Raw genomic sequence first — 16926 nt, forward strand, 5'->3', positions numbered from 1 at the left:
CTCCTTTAATTCATGAGCAGAAATAGGAAAATATTTTCATTCAAAAAAAAAGGTAGACTTTTAAAAATTCTAAATATGGAACTTACATAATTAAGTGAAGTGAAACTTCTCGCTATTCTCCGTGTATATTAAAAACTATGTTATATAAAGAAGTTTACAGACCTCTCCTTATTTAAAAAAGGGAGGGAGGGAGGGAGGAAGGAAGGAAGGAAGGAAGAAAGGAAGGAAGGGAAGGAAGGAAAGGAAGGGAGGGAGGGAGGGAGGGAGGAAGGAAGGAAGGAAGGAAGGAAGGAAAGAAAATTGTTTTTTTAGCTTTGCTGACTCATCATGATGAATTTCACACTCGGGTTTAATCCTTCCAAGGTGAAAGTTGACCAGGAAGAAATGTCAAACCACTCAGTGTGGATCAGTTCCACACAATACTGTGGTTTCTGAGATTGTTTTTATTTTTGCTTTTGTTTTCTGGGATTGGATACAGAACATGAGGTAATAATATTACTTAGTTAACATTTATTAAATGATCTTGTGTGGGTAGAAGCTGTCATTATCCTCTCTTTCCAAATGAGGAACAGAGAGGTTAAGTGGCTGGGAGTCGGCAGAGCCAAGGTTCACATGCAAGCACCTGGCCTCAGAATTCCTGCTTCTGACCACTCTGCCCTCCAGCTTATCTTCTGTCTTAGGAGCAGGAAAGAGAGCAGTGGGATCATCACACAAGGATGGAGTTTGTGCCTGGCTAGTTGAGAGATGTATACATTGGGCGTTATTTCACTCATATTTGTGATAGAAGATGAGAATTGAATGTTCTTAGTGTATTTTTTCTTTTATTACTAATCACAATTTAAAATATTCCCATTTGAAGTCTAGTAATATTTTTCGTTTATTCATTGAACTTATTGAGTACCTTGTTGAACTTATTGAGTATTCATTAAATACTTATTGAGTACCTACTATAGGCCTAGACTGTTCCAGGCAATGAGGATATAGTTGTGAACATGACAAATTAGATACCTTCTCTCATGGAGTTTTCTAACATTCTAATGGGAAAGACAGAGAAATAGTTAAGTTGTGGGGCACCTGTGTGTCTTAGTCAGTTGAGCATCCAACTTTGGCTCAGGTCATAATCTCACATTTCTTGAGTTTGAGCCTCGAGTTGGGCTCTGTGCTGACAGCTCAGAGCGTGGAGCCTGCTTTAGATTCTGTCTCTCCCTCTCTCTCTGCCCCTCCCCTGCTCATGCTCTGTCTCTCAAAAATAAATAAACATAGAAAAAACATTAAAAAAAAGAAGAAATACTTAAGTTGCTATGAAGAAAATTTCATGCAGTCTCTGAAGAGGTAGCATTTGTAGGAGGCAGGTAGTAGGTGACATATGAACTTTGGGAAGATCCGAGGAGCGCGTTCCAAGTAGAGGGAACACTTGGTACAGATGATGACAGTGGGAGGAGCACTGGGAAGGGAGTGAGTGAGGGGAGCATGTCAGAGACACAGGAGGAGAAGCAGACAGGGCTGGCACATTGGGCTTTGTGGGGCACCATCCAGAAGGGTGTAGAGCAGGGGCCCAACATGATCTTATTTGACTGCTGTGTGGAATGACTTGTAATCCAAGAATAATCTTGGAAAGAGTATTGCCCCCTATAATAACTTTCTAACTCAGTCAAGTATGATTGATGTCTCAAAGTTATTATTCAGGTACATTCAACACGCTTTCTGTATTCTTTCTCATTTGTCAGTCATTTGAAGGTGGAAAATGATAATGTGAGCCCCCTACAGACAGAACATAGCATTGCCTCTTTTGATGACGTGGGGTCAAGGCTTCAAAATAGTTGGGGAAATGACGATGCTGAGGAATGGAACTTCAATTATCTTTAATTTAAAATAGGGGGAACAGATGTGAATTGGCAGATGGCACAGTGAAACGTTTCCCCCAATATAGTATAGGTTATTTCAGCTTTGGTTATTATAGTCTTTTTGAATTTTATTTGTGTATTTAATCACACACAAGCGGTCTTGTAAAAATTTATATTGTATCTATTTGAAATATGCCAGCAATAATTTAAATGAAGAGGAAAGTTTAATTTATATATTTTATAGCTAGTTTTTGATAGTTTTTCTTTTAATTTAAACATTTTACTTTCATGTCATTATAGAAGACAAATAGTTCATATATATTACGTACATGTATATTTTTTATCCAGTAAAGTTCCACAAATAATTCTTATTGTATTTAAATTCAGACCACATTGGTATTGGAAATTCAACCAGTATTCTTAAGACACATGGTGAGAGGGGCGCCTGGGTGGCTCAGTCAGTTAAGCTTCCGACTCTTGATTTTGCCTCAGGTCGTGATCTCACGGTTTGTGAGTTCGAGCCCCGCATTGGGCTCTGCACTGAACGTGCCCAGCCTGCTTAGGATTCTCTCTCTTTCTCTCTCTCTCTCTGCCCCTCCCACGAACTATCTCTTCTCCCAAAATAAATAGATAAAGTTAAACAAAAGATGTATGGTGAAAAAATTTTGTCAGATATAAGGAAATGCAGCAGTCTCTTCAACTTGTATGTTCAAAAGCATACCATTTAAGGGTAAACCCCACATTTATTTAGAATGGTTAGAAAATAGAATGTGCTAGTTAAAGTTGATTTTTTATGTCGTGAAGTTTATTGACCACAGGATCTCTGCATTCACAGTTTATAAAACACTAGAGGGGTGCCTGGGTAACTTAGTCAGTTAAACGTCTGACTTCGGCTCAGGTCATGATCTCACAGTTTGTGAGTTCAAGCCCTGAGTTGGGCTCTCTGCCGTTGGTGCAAAGCCAGCTTCAGATCTTCTGTCTCCCTCTCTCTCTGCACCTCCCCCATTCTCTCTCCCTCTCTCAAAAATAAACACACGTTAAAAAGAAAAGTTAAAAAAATAAAAAAATCAAAGAAGTAGAAATTTTATCATTGACTAGATGTTTTCAGACTGGTTTGTGTGTATGAGTGTGCATGGTGGACTCTGGTCTTCTCACACCAGGTTCAGGTTCAGGTTCAGGTTCTCTATGAGGTCCTCGGTAAGCTTTGGTTGGAGAATAAGTTTTTTTTTTTTTTTTTTTTTAATTTTTTTTCAACGTTTTTTATTTTTATTTTTGGGACAGAGAGAGACAGAGCATGAACGGGGGAGGGGCAGAGAGAGAGAGGGAGACACAGAATCGGAAACAGGCTCCAGGCTCCGAGCCATCAGCCCAGAGCCTGACGCGGGGCTCGAACTCACGGACCGCGAGATCGTGACCTGGCTGAAGTCGGACGCTTAACCGACTGCGCCACCCAGGCGCCCCTGGAGAATAAGTTTTCTAATGCACATATCCTACAATGTAAAAACAACTATCAGAAAACAACTTAATTTTTCTAGATTTATTCAGAAAGTACTTCCAAGATTGGAATTATGAACTAAAATCAACCTTAAAAAAAAAAGAGTCCATTTGGGGCACCTGGGTGGCTCAGTTGGTTAAGTGTCCAACTTCAGCTCAGGTGATGATCTTGCAATTTGTGGGTTCAATCCCCAAGTTGGGCTCAGTGCTGACAGCTCAGAGCCTGGAGCCTGCTTTGGATTCTGTGTCTCCCTCTACCTGCCTCTCCCCCATTTGCGCTCTTGTGTTTCTCTCAAAAATAAATAAACATTAAAAAAAACTTTTTTTAACTTCCTTTTTTTTTTTTTTTTTTTTTTTTTTTTTTGGTTTGCTTTTTTTGGATTACTGGAGAAAATTTGTTAAGTATTCTGGTTATTTGCAACCAGAACAGAAGTGAGCCAGAGGCCCTTTCTAGCCAGGGTGTTTATTTCAATACAAATTAATAATGCAGTTTCTTATCAATCAGGTGTCTCATGTTTTATAAGAGTCACACTACCATAACTCCCCATAACAGTACAATGAACTCTAGTAACCGAAAGTTTTTATTGCCGATGACTTCACTAGACTTGTCTAGACAGCAGTTACTCTCTAAAATCATAGCATGTTAGGGCTGGAAGAGATCTAACAAAGATACCGTAATTTAGATGGCCTAAATATTCTGTTTGCCATTGTAGCCATGGTTTTGGGGTTTGAGGGATGGTAAGACCAATGACTTCAGGCTGGAAAGTGGGAAACTGATAGGCATAAATATAGGAAGGGCCGAACTTTGGTTTTGGATGCGAGTATAAACATATAAAAGTATTCTTCTCTGGAAAGAGCAGCAAATTTGAAAGGAATTTGATGTCTGCTCATGGTTGTCAAAGTGAGAGAGACTCCCTGGAGGTTTTACCCGGAGAAAGTAATTGCAGTCAAATTCATAACCTTTTGGATTGACTTCTTTTGGCAAAGTAATGCCAGCTTAAAAAAAAAATAATTCTAGCATTCTAATTTTTGGTAATGAAATCCATATGCTATCAGTTTGTTGTTAGTGAGATTGGGTTTGGCTCTGCATGGTTCCGCAACCTTCAGTCATTTTAATCAGGTCAACAGAATGATTAGTCGAATAGAAAAACTGACCGACTAACAAACTTTTTAACTGGTTGTTTTGCTCTCCTGGTTGACGCAGATACGATTTGATGTAGAGCCTGACTCTGTGGCAAAGACCAGAATGTACCTGCTAGATCAAAGGAGTTCAGTTGCTTTGATTGACTTAGATTTGGTCTGAGCATCTGGCATAAAAATAGCCTTGTCTCTGAGAAAGTGTCTCGACGCCTTTATATGATTTGAGTATTTAAATGATTGGATGGGTGGGACAGTTGTTACAGAAGTGTCCTGAGGTAGATAGTCACGGACCTTCTCATTAACTTTGTAGATGTCAGAAAGTGACTTATGCCAGTAAGACTTTATCCAGAGAAAGAACAGTAATGATTTCCTGATGATTTTGACTGATTGGGAACAAACGTTAAGTGCTTTGTGTTTGGCGGAAGGTTTTCATGTGAAACATACTTTGCTCCAATTCTCGTGAAAATGAGTGAATAACTTGCCTCTCCCTCTGACTGTCCTATTTCTGTAGGAAGCCGCCCTCTGTAGACAGCTCCCTATGGAAGCCGAGACTCTAGTCACTGTTCAGCCTGCTGTCAACCCGCCAGCCATGACCCCAGACATGAGATCCATCACTAATAATAGCTCAGATCCTTTCCTCAATGGGTAAGTTAGCATTTTGGAGTAACTTCTCTTTGCTTTCTTTATTATGTGGTCTTAGAGTATAATGGGTCTTTGTTTATGTTGGGGAAAGGTGGGGAGCTTGAAGTGTGGGGTGGGGATAGAGGGAAGCTCTCCATTTCCTGATGTTGGTAATTGTACTATGGTTATATAAGATGTCCTTGGGGAAGCTGGGTGAATGGTGCACAGGAACTCTGTACTCTTTTTACATCTTCTACACGGGTCTAAAACTATTTTACAGTAAAAAAATTTAATTAAAACAAAGAGATGATGTTTTTAAAATATGAAGCATGTGAGCAGAAAGAAAAGGTAATTTGGCCAGAAACATGTTCATGAGTAGAAGTAGTCAAACCTTAATTGTAGCTTTTTCAACCCAAGTAAAGGGCAGTGCTCTATTTCCTGTGTCTTTTCTGCTCTTGCAGGGGCTTGTAGCAAACAAACAAATACAATTCTGAAAGTTTTTAAAAACAGAAAGAGAGGTGAAAACAAACAGTAAGTGAAATAATGAAGAAAAGGAATTTTTAAATTCATGATAATGAAGAAAAGGAATTTTTAAATTGTTTAAATTGTTTAAATTTTTAAATTGTTGAAATTGTTGACTTGAAATATTGCAAATGTGCAGAATAATATAAATAACAGGATTTACCCATGTATACAACACTCACGTTTGCCATACTGCCATAGATCTTTTTTTTTTTTAAGTATTATAGTTAATATTTAAACCCATCCCCACCGCCACTGAAATCTGTCTCTTTCTCTTCTTCCCTCCCTAGTGGTAGCCACTATTCAGAAATTGGTGTATCCATCACACATATTTTTATATTTCCTTTTGGTTGTTAATGTATGCATTCATAAGTAGAATTGAACATTGTTTTCTTTTTTAAGAAATTTACATAAATGCCATCATACTCTATTTGCAGAACATGGTTCAACTTATTATTTTGAGACAGAAAGGAAATCAATGTCAATTTACCATGAAAGGCCACTTTTATTTGCCTACAGACTTTTAATTTCACTGACATTGGTGTGCATGCTTTAAAGTTAATGGGAGGTGCAAAGTCTGCCTCCCTTCATTACCTGGAAAGCGGGACAGAATGGCAGAACTGCACCAGTTTAGGGTTTTTGTGACCTGTGGTTTTATTTTGGAATTTCTTGGCGTGGGCTTGCATTGAAGTTTCTCCCATATTTTGCTCCCCAGAGGCCCCTATCATTCGAGGGAGCAGAGCACCGACAGTGGCCTTGGGTTAGGGTGCTACAGTGTCCCGACGACCCCAGAGGACTTCCTCAGCAATGTGGACGAGATGGACACAGGTGAGAGCAAAGCCTGCGGGTACTTGCAGTGTGTTTGCATGCTTGCATCGCCCCCTTGGTCCTCTCTGTTCTGCATCCCACCAGAAACACGTCATCTCAACAATAACATAAAGTGACAACTGAAAAGCCACCCAAACCTCAGGCACTATTAATAAATTCTAGTCCTTTCTTCCACAGTTTATACAAATGCAGTTTTATATATGGCACGGAATTTTAAATTCCTCTTTCTTCCTTCCCTTCCCACCCTTCTTCCTTCTCTCCCTTCCCTCCTTTCTTTCCTTTCTTTTTTAAAAAATGTTTATTTAGTTTTGAGAGAGAGAACACAAGCTAACAGCAGCGAGGCGGATGAGGGGCTCTGAAACTCATGAACCATGAGATCATGACTTGAGCTGAAGTTGGACGTTCAACCAACTGAGCCACCCAAGACCCTCTTTTCTTCCTTCCTTCCTTCCTTCCTCCCTCCCTCCCTCCCTCCTTCCTTCCTTCCTTCCTTCCTTCCTTCCTTCCCTCCCCTCCCTTCCCTCCCTCCCTCTCATTCTTCCTCTCCTCCCCTCTTTCTTTCTTCCCTTCCTCCTTCCCCCCCCTTCCTTCCTTGCTTCCTTCATATACCCTCCCCTCACAATTGCATTAATGCCACACTGTCTACTCTGCCATTCTTCCACAGTGGAATATTTATGCCCTTCTAGCTTGCAGTTGTAATATATGGGCCACTTTTTCTCTTGTGAAGTCGGACTTCATATCTTTTCATGTCATTTGCTGCATTTGGAGAGCAATTGGTAGTGGGCATTTGGAAAGTTAAGCAACTCAGAAGATTCTAAATTGTCAGCTCCGAGTCCCAACATGGTAACATCCCTCAGCAATTAAAAAGAAGAGTCAGGGGCTCATGGGTGGTTCATTCGGTTAAGTGTCCGACTTCGGCTCAGGTCATGATCTCCCATCTAGTGAGTTCGAGCCCCTCATCAGGCTCTGTGCTGACAGCTCAGAGCCTGGAGCCTGCTTCGGATTCTGTCTCTTTCTGCTCCTACTCCACTCATGCTCTTTCCCTTTCTCTCTCTCTCAAAAATAAATACACATTAAAAAAAACAACAATAAAAAAAGAAGTCAGTCTCTCTCTCAAAAATTTTAAGAAAAAAATAAAGGGAGCGCTTGGGTGACTCAGTTGGTTGAGCATTTGATGATTTGATGTTTGACTCTTTTTTTGAGGGGGGGCCGTCTCCTACTCTTGATTTCAATGCAGATCATGATCCTAAGGTCTTGAGATTGAACCCCGTGTTGGACTCTATGCTAAGTGAAGGGCCTGCTTAGGATTCTCTCTCTCTCTCTCTCTCTCTCTCTCTCTCTCTCTCTCTCTCTCTTCCCCCACCCCATCCCTCTTCCCTGCTTGCGTCCTCTCTCTTTCTCTAAAATTAAAAAAAAAAAATTATATATATATAAAAGAAGAGTCAGGGTACCTTTGACCTAGTGACCCAGTCCCCAACCTGCCCCACCTTTAGGCCAGGCCCCAGCTGGCTTCTGGTCACGTCTCCTCTTCTTCTCCAGGAGTGAGTCCTTCATTTGCAAAAGCTAAATTTGGTCTTATTAGCCAAATCTAGATTAAATCATAAAGTGCTCAACTCCCAGAAGATAGTCTAGAACCAAAAATAAATGACGGCTGAGGGGTCCACTGTTGGCATTTATTCATTCAAATTTCTTCTCCGTCATCACTGAGGATAGTAAGTGAATTGTCCGTGATGAAAAGAAGTCCTCTCGCCAGTGCCATCATCCACAGTGTCTGTATCTGTTACACTGTGCTCTTAGATGACTGCTCTCTGTGCTCTGAAGCTAAACTACTGGTCAGACAAGAGTCAGACTCAGCTGGGCACCTTACGAGTGCAGTGGGTTGGATGGACCAGCTGCTTTGGGGTCTCCCTGCAGCTCGTCATCGACGTGTTTGGACGATTGCACAGACCTTCTTGTGAGGAGTCATACAAGAATAGTTTGAAGTGTTTGTTTTGTTGTTCTTCGATTTATTACTTAGGTTTTCTCCCTCCCTCCTGCTTCCCTCCCTTACTTTCTTCATCTCTCTGTTTTTTAGTGTGAGACTTATTGTGTCCTCTTGGGAACAGCCTTATGAAGTAGCTCCTTCCTACATTTAATAATTGTTTGCTTTCATCTTTTAAACACTGGGAAGCCAGTAAAGATAAAAACCAAAAGTTAAATAAGAAAAGACTCAGGAGCTCTAAATCTCAACTTGACATTAAAAAAAAAAAAGAGAAAAGAAAAGAAAGAAAGATGGGTTCATTCTATGGCTTCTAAAAATGACCTCAAGTAGGTAAGTAGGGAATGTTTTGAAGCCAAAATATGGAATTACGTGATATAATGAAAAGAATATAGTCTTTGTAGATAGGCAACCCAAGGTGAATCTTTGTTTCTCTACTTCTTGGTAGTGACTTTGGGAAAGTGATAGAACCTGCCAGGGCTTTGGATTTCTCGCCTATAAGTGGGAGTAATGTGCTTACTTCATGGAATTGTGGGGAGTCGTGAGATCACAGAGCTTGGCCCAAAGTTCTCTTCTCCCCTTCTGAGAGGCTGAAGTAAGGACAAATTGAACGTGATAAAGCTAGGCTTCCAAGTTATCCTGGTTAAGTGAGCGTCAGCCTGGGGAATTTAGGGTCATGTTTGTGAAGGCTTTCAAAGAAGTAGGCATAAACCTGGAGGACCAACTGGCGGTGGGCACAGCTCAAGTGTGGCTAGAAAATGTCTGTTAGATTCACTGACCACATGATGAATGGAAACAAGCCAGCTGAGCACTCACTTTGCAAATCACACATGCAACCCATAACTGGATGCAGTGGGGAATAGAGTAAAGGGAACAACGAGAGCAAAAGCTGGGAAGTCATCCACTCTTCCAGAATATTCATACGTGTTTTTTTAAACATGTAGTCATTCATATTTAATTCTGGAAAAACATTTGTTATGTTCATTAATAAATGTTCCAACTAATTTCACTAAAGAAAAATTCTTCTAGTAGTTTCTAATGCCACAAGCTTACTAGGAAATTACTTCTAAAAATTGATAATACAAATCATCGATGTTTTAACTACTTTAAAAAAGAGGGATATCTGTTTCTTTTACACTTAATAACCTGAAAATGAGTCTATGAAAATATTTTTAAAAAATACAGTAACACTGCTCAGTTTCGTTAGGTCCCTTGTTTTTTGTTTTTCTTAGAAAGAATGTACAACTCTTATTGCTCACAAAAGAAAAGAAGAAATAGTGCTCCCTTCAATTTAGTAGCAACATAAACATCTACCCCCGTCTCTCTCAGAGCGCTTAGAGAGAGAAGGAATCGGAAGAACGTATCTTTTTAAGAATTGCCTGTTTTTTTTGTCTCTCCCACTTTTTAAATGTATAAAACGGCAAGGGCCAAAAATATCCCTCCGAGACTGCAAAATTGGTCCAAAGAGAGTGATTTTAAAATTGTTAACCTTAGTGAAGGTTCTTATAACTAGTCTCCTCATGCTTTCCATGTCTGAGAAGAAAGGATAACAGAAATTCTTTAAAATAGATTGTGTTTGGCTAAAGTAAAATGTATTATTATGACAACATTTTCATGGGAAATCAATAGAGATGAATGGTTTTAACTGGAGATGAGGAAAAACGACACCCAGCATTTTAGATCAGATAGTTTTTCAGGGTAGATCATTTTTGTAAGCCTCGTTTCCATCTGTTACATTCCAGTGGGTAGTAAAAGTTATTTTGGGTTTTCTGTTCTATTTTGATACTGTTTTTCAATATCAGTAACACTATATTGAGGGCATGTCAAATGTGATTTAATTTTTCAAATTACTGCCTTTTGCAAAGAAAGTCCTCTAAAATATTGCCAAGAGTCACTGATACTGTATGAGTTATAGAAGAGCCATTAAACTTTACTATCACCAAAATGCAAGTTTGATTATGTTTCCCTCATCACTCAGAAAGATGTGATTTTTCTCCTTGGTAAATGCATATGGTTAGAATGAATTTTCTCTGGTTTTGCTCAGAATAATGAAATTTCTGTGAACCCTTTCCAGAAAGGCTAATGTACTTACAAGACACAAAAGCTAATCTAACAAGTTTCTTACAAATGCTTCTGGGGTGGAAGCTGGCCTTAGTTAACGATGCCCCTCAGTCTCTGAAGTCTATTTTATCCCTTCAAAATTGATCAGGGCTATTTGAATTAATCAGTTGTTCTGATATTGTGTAAGCAACAGTGACGGAGTTCCCAGGTTTTTCTTTCTCAGCATAATCAATAGTTATTGTATGTGGGTATTTGTATAAGTTTGTATATATGAGTGATTCCTGGAACCAGACATTATATGGTGCTTTATTCCATTGTGGGAAGAAGATACCTACAGCCCCAATTTCAGATGGATACACTGAGATTCAGACAAATTAAGTGTGTCTAAGGTCACACAGCTAAAAAGCTCAGTCCACTACCACCAAGGTCAGTACATTTTCTCCTACAGTATTATTCATAAAGAACATGTGTCGTTCGTGTCATATCCCAGGCATCTCATTTTTCTAGAACAGCATTTTCTCAATTGTGTTCTGTGGACTCCAATTCCATTAGGGTATAAATTCTGCCAAAATAGGATTGGATGATTAAATGGGTTTATTAGGTAATAGTGGCCTAAACAAAATAAAACCAGTTTCTTTACAACAAGACTTCTCAGAACCTTAATATGCTCACGTGCAGTGTGACTCATATGCATTGTGAGAAAAGTAGATAGTTGTGGGGTGCCAGGTGTGTGTGTATGTGGAGGATGGGTGATCCGCAGGACTTACTTTATTATTTTTTTATACAACATATTTTAAGAGACAATGGTAAGGTATGCAATAGACTGAAAAAAATACAATTAATACATGCAGATCATGTCAACCAAACAAATTCCTCAAAACATTGTTATCAACCTTGTGCTCGCTTATATCATGGGACGTAGATCTTCTTGACAAACGTTTTTTAAATATGCAAGCAAAGAGAATTGTAAGCTGCTACGTAACCGGCAGGAGACAGAGAAAAAGGGTAAGAGAGAATTTATGAAGACAAGAAAACTCAGGACATATAATAATACAAGACAAAATCTAAATGGATATTAGACAGTGATGAAAGATATTATTACTGGGGCACCTGGGTGGCTCAGCTGGTCAAGCATCTGAGTTCGGCTCAGGTCATGACCTGGTGGGTCATGAGTTTGAGCCCCACGTCAGGCTCCATGCTGACAGCTCAGAGCCCGGAGCCTGCTTTGGACTCTGTGTCTCCCTTTCTCTCTGTCCCTACCCAGTACCACCTATGCTCTGTCACTTTCTCTCTCTCACAAATAAATAAAACATTAAAAAAAAAAGATATTATTATTGAGGATAAACTTGTTTTTCCTGTTTTAGAAAAAATAGGGGTGCCTGGGTGGCTCAGTGCGTGAAGTGTCCGATTCTTGGTTTTGGATCAAGTGTCATCTCACAGTTTGTGAGCTTGAGTGCCCTGTTGGGCTCTGCCCTGGCAGCACAGAGCCTGCTTGGGATCTTCCCTCTCCTTCTCTCTTGCAGAACTCACCTTATAAAATACTTTTAAAATGATCCCTAGAGCCATCAATGAAGACAGCTTTTTAATAACATGGTGAAAGGAAACTCCTCAGTACTGTCTTTGAGCATAAAGAGGGATGATGTGGATAAATATACGCTTACAATTAAATCCTTAGAATATAGCTCTGTAGTAAGGTATTTATTACAGGGAGGGCCTCTCTAGCCTTTCACAAAACAGCTCTTCATGTAGCTGTCATGGGAAGGTGCAGATCACAGGTCGGATCCACAGTGCCTTGCTATCTGCTGGGCTTATCCATCCTGCACATGTCTACCCAGGAGGGAAGGATTCACCCAGCACCTGCATCCCTCTCCCCCGCCCCTTTTTTAATGTTTTTGTTTGTTTGTTTGTTGAGAGAGAGAGAGAGAGGCAGAGCGCGAGCAGAGAAGGGGCAGAGAGACAGAGGGAGACACAGAATCTGAAGCAGGCTCCAGGTTCTGAACTGTCAGCACAGAGCCCGACGTGGGGCTTGAGCCTACAAACCGCGAGATCACGACCTGAGCCCAAGTCGGACACTCAGCCGGCTGAGCCACCCAGGCACTCTCCATCTGCATATCTTCTGAGCGAGCACCCACAAACTCAGTTTCAGTAACGTGGCAGCTGACAATTTTCAGAGATGAGCTGTTTTAGACCGGTAGCAGTATAATCTTCTGTTTCAATGTAAGGACTGTGTTAATGATATGAGAGCTGTCAGCTCTTCAAGAACTTAAAGGAATTAAAATGGTCACCTTTTATTCTGTTATAGGAGAAAACGCAGGACAGACACCCATGAACATCAATCCTCAGCAGACCCGTTTCCCCGATTTTCTTGATTGTCTTCCGGGAACAAACGTTGACCTAGGAACTTTGGAATCTGAAGATCTGATCCCCCTCTTCAATGATGTAGAGTCTGCTCTCAACAAAAGCGAGCCCTTTCTAACCTGGCTGTAATCAGTACCATTGTAACTTGGATGCAGCCGTGACCCGACATTTCCTGGGCCTCTTGGAAAAAGCAATGGAGCAGAGTAAGTCTGCAGGTATACCACTTTCTGCCTCCATGACTCAATGCTCCCTCCCTCCTTTCCATGTGGCCAGTTTAATCATCGCCTGGATTTGACAGTAACTCAAGTGAAACATAAATAAATAAATACTCTATTTTCATTTTCTGCAGGCCCGAATTCCTGTGAATCCGGGGCTGTGCAGAATTGTTTCTGCAGAATTGATTACACAGAATTGCTTCTCTGTTTTTCTATCTGCTGCCCCATGACTAAGCTTTAGGGGTGTTAGTTGAAATTTATATGTCAATTGATTATAAGCCGCAGAAAGCTGACCACAGGCAGTGACTTGTGACAGGCGGCTCGGTCCAGGAAATGTACATGAAATTAAACCCGATTTACAGTTTCAAAAACTGTATTGATGACAGTAGTACCAAATGCTTTAAAAAATTATTTAACTTGAGCTTTAAAAATCATTGTATTGATAGTAGATCTCTGCTGTATGGAATACAATGTAGTTTTGAATCCATGCTGGTCCTGATGGTTCTTTTACTCTGTATTTGCAAAGGCACACATGATCTTTTGTACTTTGTCCTTTATCATTACTCTACTGCGTAGCGTCTAGACAACTTGTCCTTCTAGCAGGAGAGGAGCAGGAACGTGAGACCAGTTTGGTACTAATGATGAGCATTTATTAAACAAAACTTTTTTTAAATTACAGGTTGGATTTTTTTTAATTGCAGCTTAGAATTTGATGTTTCTTTTATACAGCACAATCATTTTGTAGCCGACGACAAAGGGCAGCCAAACGTTTTTGATAAATCAGTGGCAACTGTATTTTTGTCTTTTGAAAAGCTGTTCTGAAGACATCAGGACAACATACAGAGCTTTCAAACTGATGGCACACACAGGAAACTGTTGCTTTTCAAATTCTGAAGGCTTATCAGTTTTGCTTTCAAGATTTCAAGTGTTTAAATAATCTTATCTATGAAACTGTTTGAAGGATGAAGCAGATCTCTGACTGACGTGTAAAAAAAAAAATGCCCTCTGAGGGTGTATGGTGGAGACGTATGTTTCTGAATTCAGTAAAATTGATTCCTAAGTATGTTATCCTAACCCTGTTTGCTACAGTTGGTATAAAAAGGCATGAAATACGTACTCAATACCTCTTATGTAACCAAAAACATTTTTTATTAGCTTTTAAGGACTGAGAGAGAGCATCAGGTTCAGCCGGCACGTACCTCTGCCTGCATTGCTGATGAAGTCCTCGATTGTTTAATGTTTTGAACTGACATTATTTATAATCTATGAATTTAATATCTTTTTTGAAAGACATTAATAATTCAGGTCTCTGAGAGGAACCTTCAATTCCCACGGGGGCTTATCTATTGGGGATCTTCCATAAGATCCTTTCCAATCTACCAGAATACAGACAGGCAGAATACATTTTATCTTGTTGGAAAGAAGGCAAGTGAAAAGGTCAGAGATGAAGTAGTAAAGTCACGGTATATAGTGGAAAGGACTAGATGTGAAATGGACATTGACAAGTGATGATACCCCAGAAGCAAGACAAGCAGGAGGTCAGAGAGGTGCCCCGAACGAACAAAGCAACAATTTTCTACTACAACTTTCATACCAGTAGACTCTGTTGTAGGAGAAAAGGCTTTGGTGCACTTTATGTGGAAGAAGGAGGGGAAGGGCTGGTGTTGCCCTGTCCACGATGCTGAGCGTGTCTGTGGACAAGAGCATAACGCCCGCTGTTGCTTCCGACACAATGAAGTGATTTCTTTTCCCCGAAGGACCCATGGTTTATGTTCTTCTGATTCCTTCTCTCTCTAAGCGCTCTGAGAGAGACGGGGGTAGATGTTTATGTTGCTACTAAATTGAAGGGAGCACTATTTCTCTTTCTCTTTTGTGAGCAGTAAGAGTTGTACATTCTTTCTAAGAAAAACAAAAAACAAGGGACCTAACGAAACTGAGCAGTGTTACTGTATTTTTTAAAAATATTTTTATAGACTCATTTTCAGTTTATTAAGTGTAAAAGAAACAGATATCCCTCTTTTTTAAAGTAGTTAAAACATCGATGATTTGTATTATCAATTTTTAGAAGTAATTTCCTAGTAAGCTTGTGGCATTAGAAACTACTAGAAGAATTTTTCTTTAGTGAAATTAGTTGGAACATTTATTAATGAACATAACAAATATTTTTCCAGAATTAAATATGAACCGTGACTGTGTGTTTACTTAATAGACAAAGCCAGATGTAATTTTTTGTTTTGTTTTTAAGGCCATAAAATATGGCCTTTGTTAAAGAACACTAAAGCTAGAAATCTAAACGTAAGAACAACTTTTTAAAGGGTATTTCCTATTATTGTAAGTGTTAAAATCCCTGCAGAATTCATGACAAGGTGCTATTTATATTTCTTATCATAAAAGAATGCCAGGATGTCTAGTCTTTTTAGTCCTAAATCAGCAAATTTCAACATTTCATCCAATACCTGTGCCACAGAAAAGGCATATTAACAATTGAAATGGAAAAATAATTTCAGAGATCTTTCTTTCCAGGTATTTTTTTTTTCCTGATAAAACACGTTTTCTTGAGGTAAATACATTGTCAAAACCTATTTGCAATTCTACTAAATCTAACTAATTGTTAGTGTTTCCCCATAGTATTCAGGATGTGAAAGGCCCTTTCTTTCACTGATCGCCACATCAGGGAGGCAGGTTAAACAGAGTGGGACATTCAGTGTGTGGGGTGGGTGCTGTTGACCCCAGCGTGGTAGAAAAGCTCTCTGTAGAAGGTGAGAGAAGTGTTGCTAATTATAAGTTGTGTTCTCATGACATAGTTAGACAGTAACTTCTGAAAGTACAACTTTTCTGAAGAAAAAAAAATAAGCTGTTAAAAAAGGAAATTGTAGATTAATTTCACTGGGAAAATAGGCGATTGACAGAGACCGTTTCCCTAAAACACTACATCATTTATGTGCTAGTACTTTTAACTTTTTTTTTTTTAAGAAAATTTACTTCTACATTTTGTAATACGACATATGTGTGTTTATTTTTAATTTAGAATGCTGTGCGTACAGAAGGTATGCAGCCAAATCAATCATATCAAACCATTTTACCTGGAGTTTGGTACTGGTTTTTACTTCTCTGATTCTGTATAAGAAAAATAAATACAACTCAATTTCCACTTGGAGCCTTTGTCTTTTCATTATTTGTGTGCGTTCCTTTTACTCAAGGCTTTGAGTGGTACTGAAGAAAAGCTTATGTAACCCTCCTGGCAGACAATGAAAGAAAAGAAAATTTTGTGGGCCAACATTGTTTTGGCTCAGATGTCTGGTCTTCGATATTCTAAATATCCACGGAATTCTGGTTCCCACTTTATGTGAAGCAATCCACTGAGATTTTTTAGTGTGTATGTAATTAATATGTTATATGTACAATTTATATATACATAAATACATAATTTTTAAAAAAGTACACCGCCCTTCTAACACCCTCACCGATTTGATTGAGGTGTCAGAACTATAAGATACTCAGGTAGCCTGGGTGGCTCAGTGAGTTAGGTATCTGATTCTCGGTTTCGGCTCAGGTCGCGATCTCACAGTTTGGGAGACTGAGCCCCACCTCGGGCTCTGCCCTGGCAGCACAGAGCCTTCTTGGGATTCTTTCTCTCTCCCTTTCTCTCTCTGCCCCTCCCCTGCTTGCACACGTGGGTGTTTTCTCTCTCTCTCTCTCTCTCTCTCTCTCTCTCAAAACGAATAAATAAACATAAAACAAAAAGTTGTCCTCGTGGAGCGAGTAAGGGTGGATATTTCAGGAAGAGGGAGAAAAAAAAAACTATAAGATTCTCAGTCTTTCCTGTGTTATTAACAATATAGTGTGGCTTCTTGTTTCAAAACTA

General features: G+C 39.5%; 1 protein-coding gene across 1 annotated transcript in view; it reads left to right on the plus strand.

The window, feature by feature from the left end:
- The window catches only part of WWTR1 (WW domain containing transcription regulator 1), a 57027-nt gene extending 40815 nt beyond the window's left edge, over positions 1–16212 (plus strand). The window contains exons 3-5 of the mRNA XM_049629723.1: positions 4990–5123; positions 6337–6449; positions 12791–16212. Of these exons, the coding sequence (XP_049485680.1) occupies positions 4990–5123; positions 6337–6449; positions 12791–12975 (432 nt within the window). The 3' untranslated portion in view covers positions 12976–16212. The remainder of the gene's footprint in view (positions 1–4989; positions 5124–6336; positions 6450–12790) is intronic.
- The last annotated feature ends 714 nt before the right edge of the window (positions 16213–16926 follow it).

The sequence above is a fragment of the Panthera uncia genome, chromosome C2 (genome assembly GCF_023721935.1).
Source record: "Panthera uncia isolate 11264 chromosome C2, Puncia_PCG_1.0, whole genome shotgun sequence".
Lineage (NCBI taxonomy): Eukaryota > Metazoa > Chordata > Mammalia > Carnivora > Felidae > Panthera > Panthera uncia.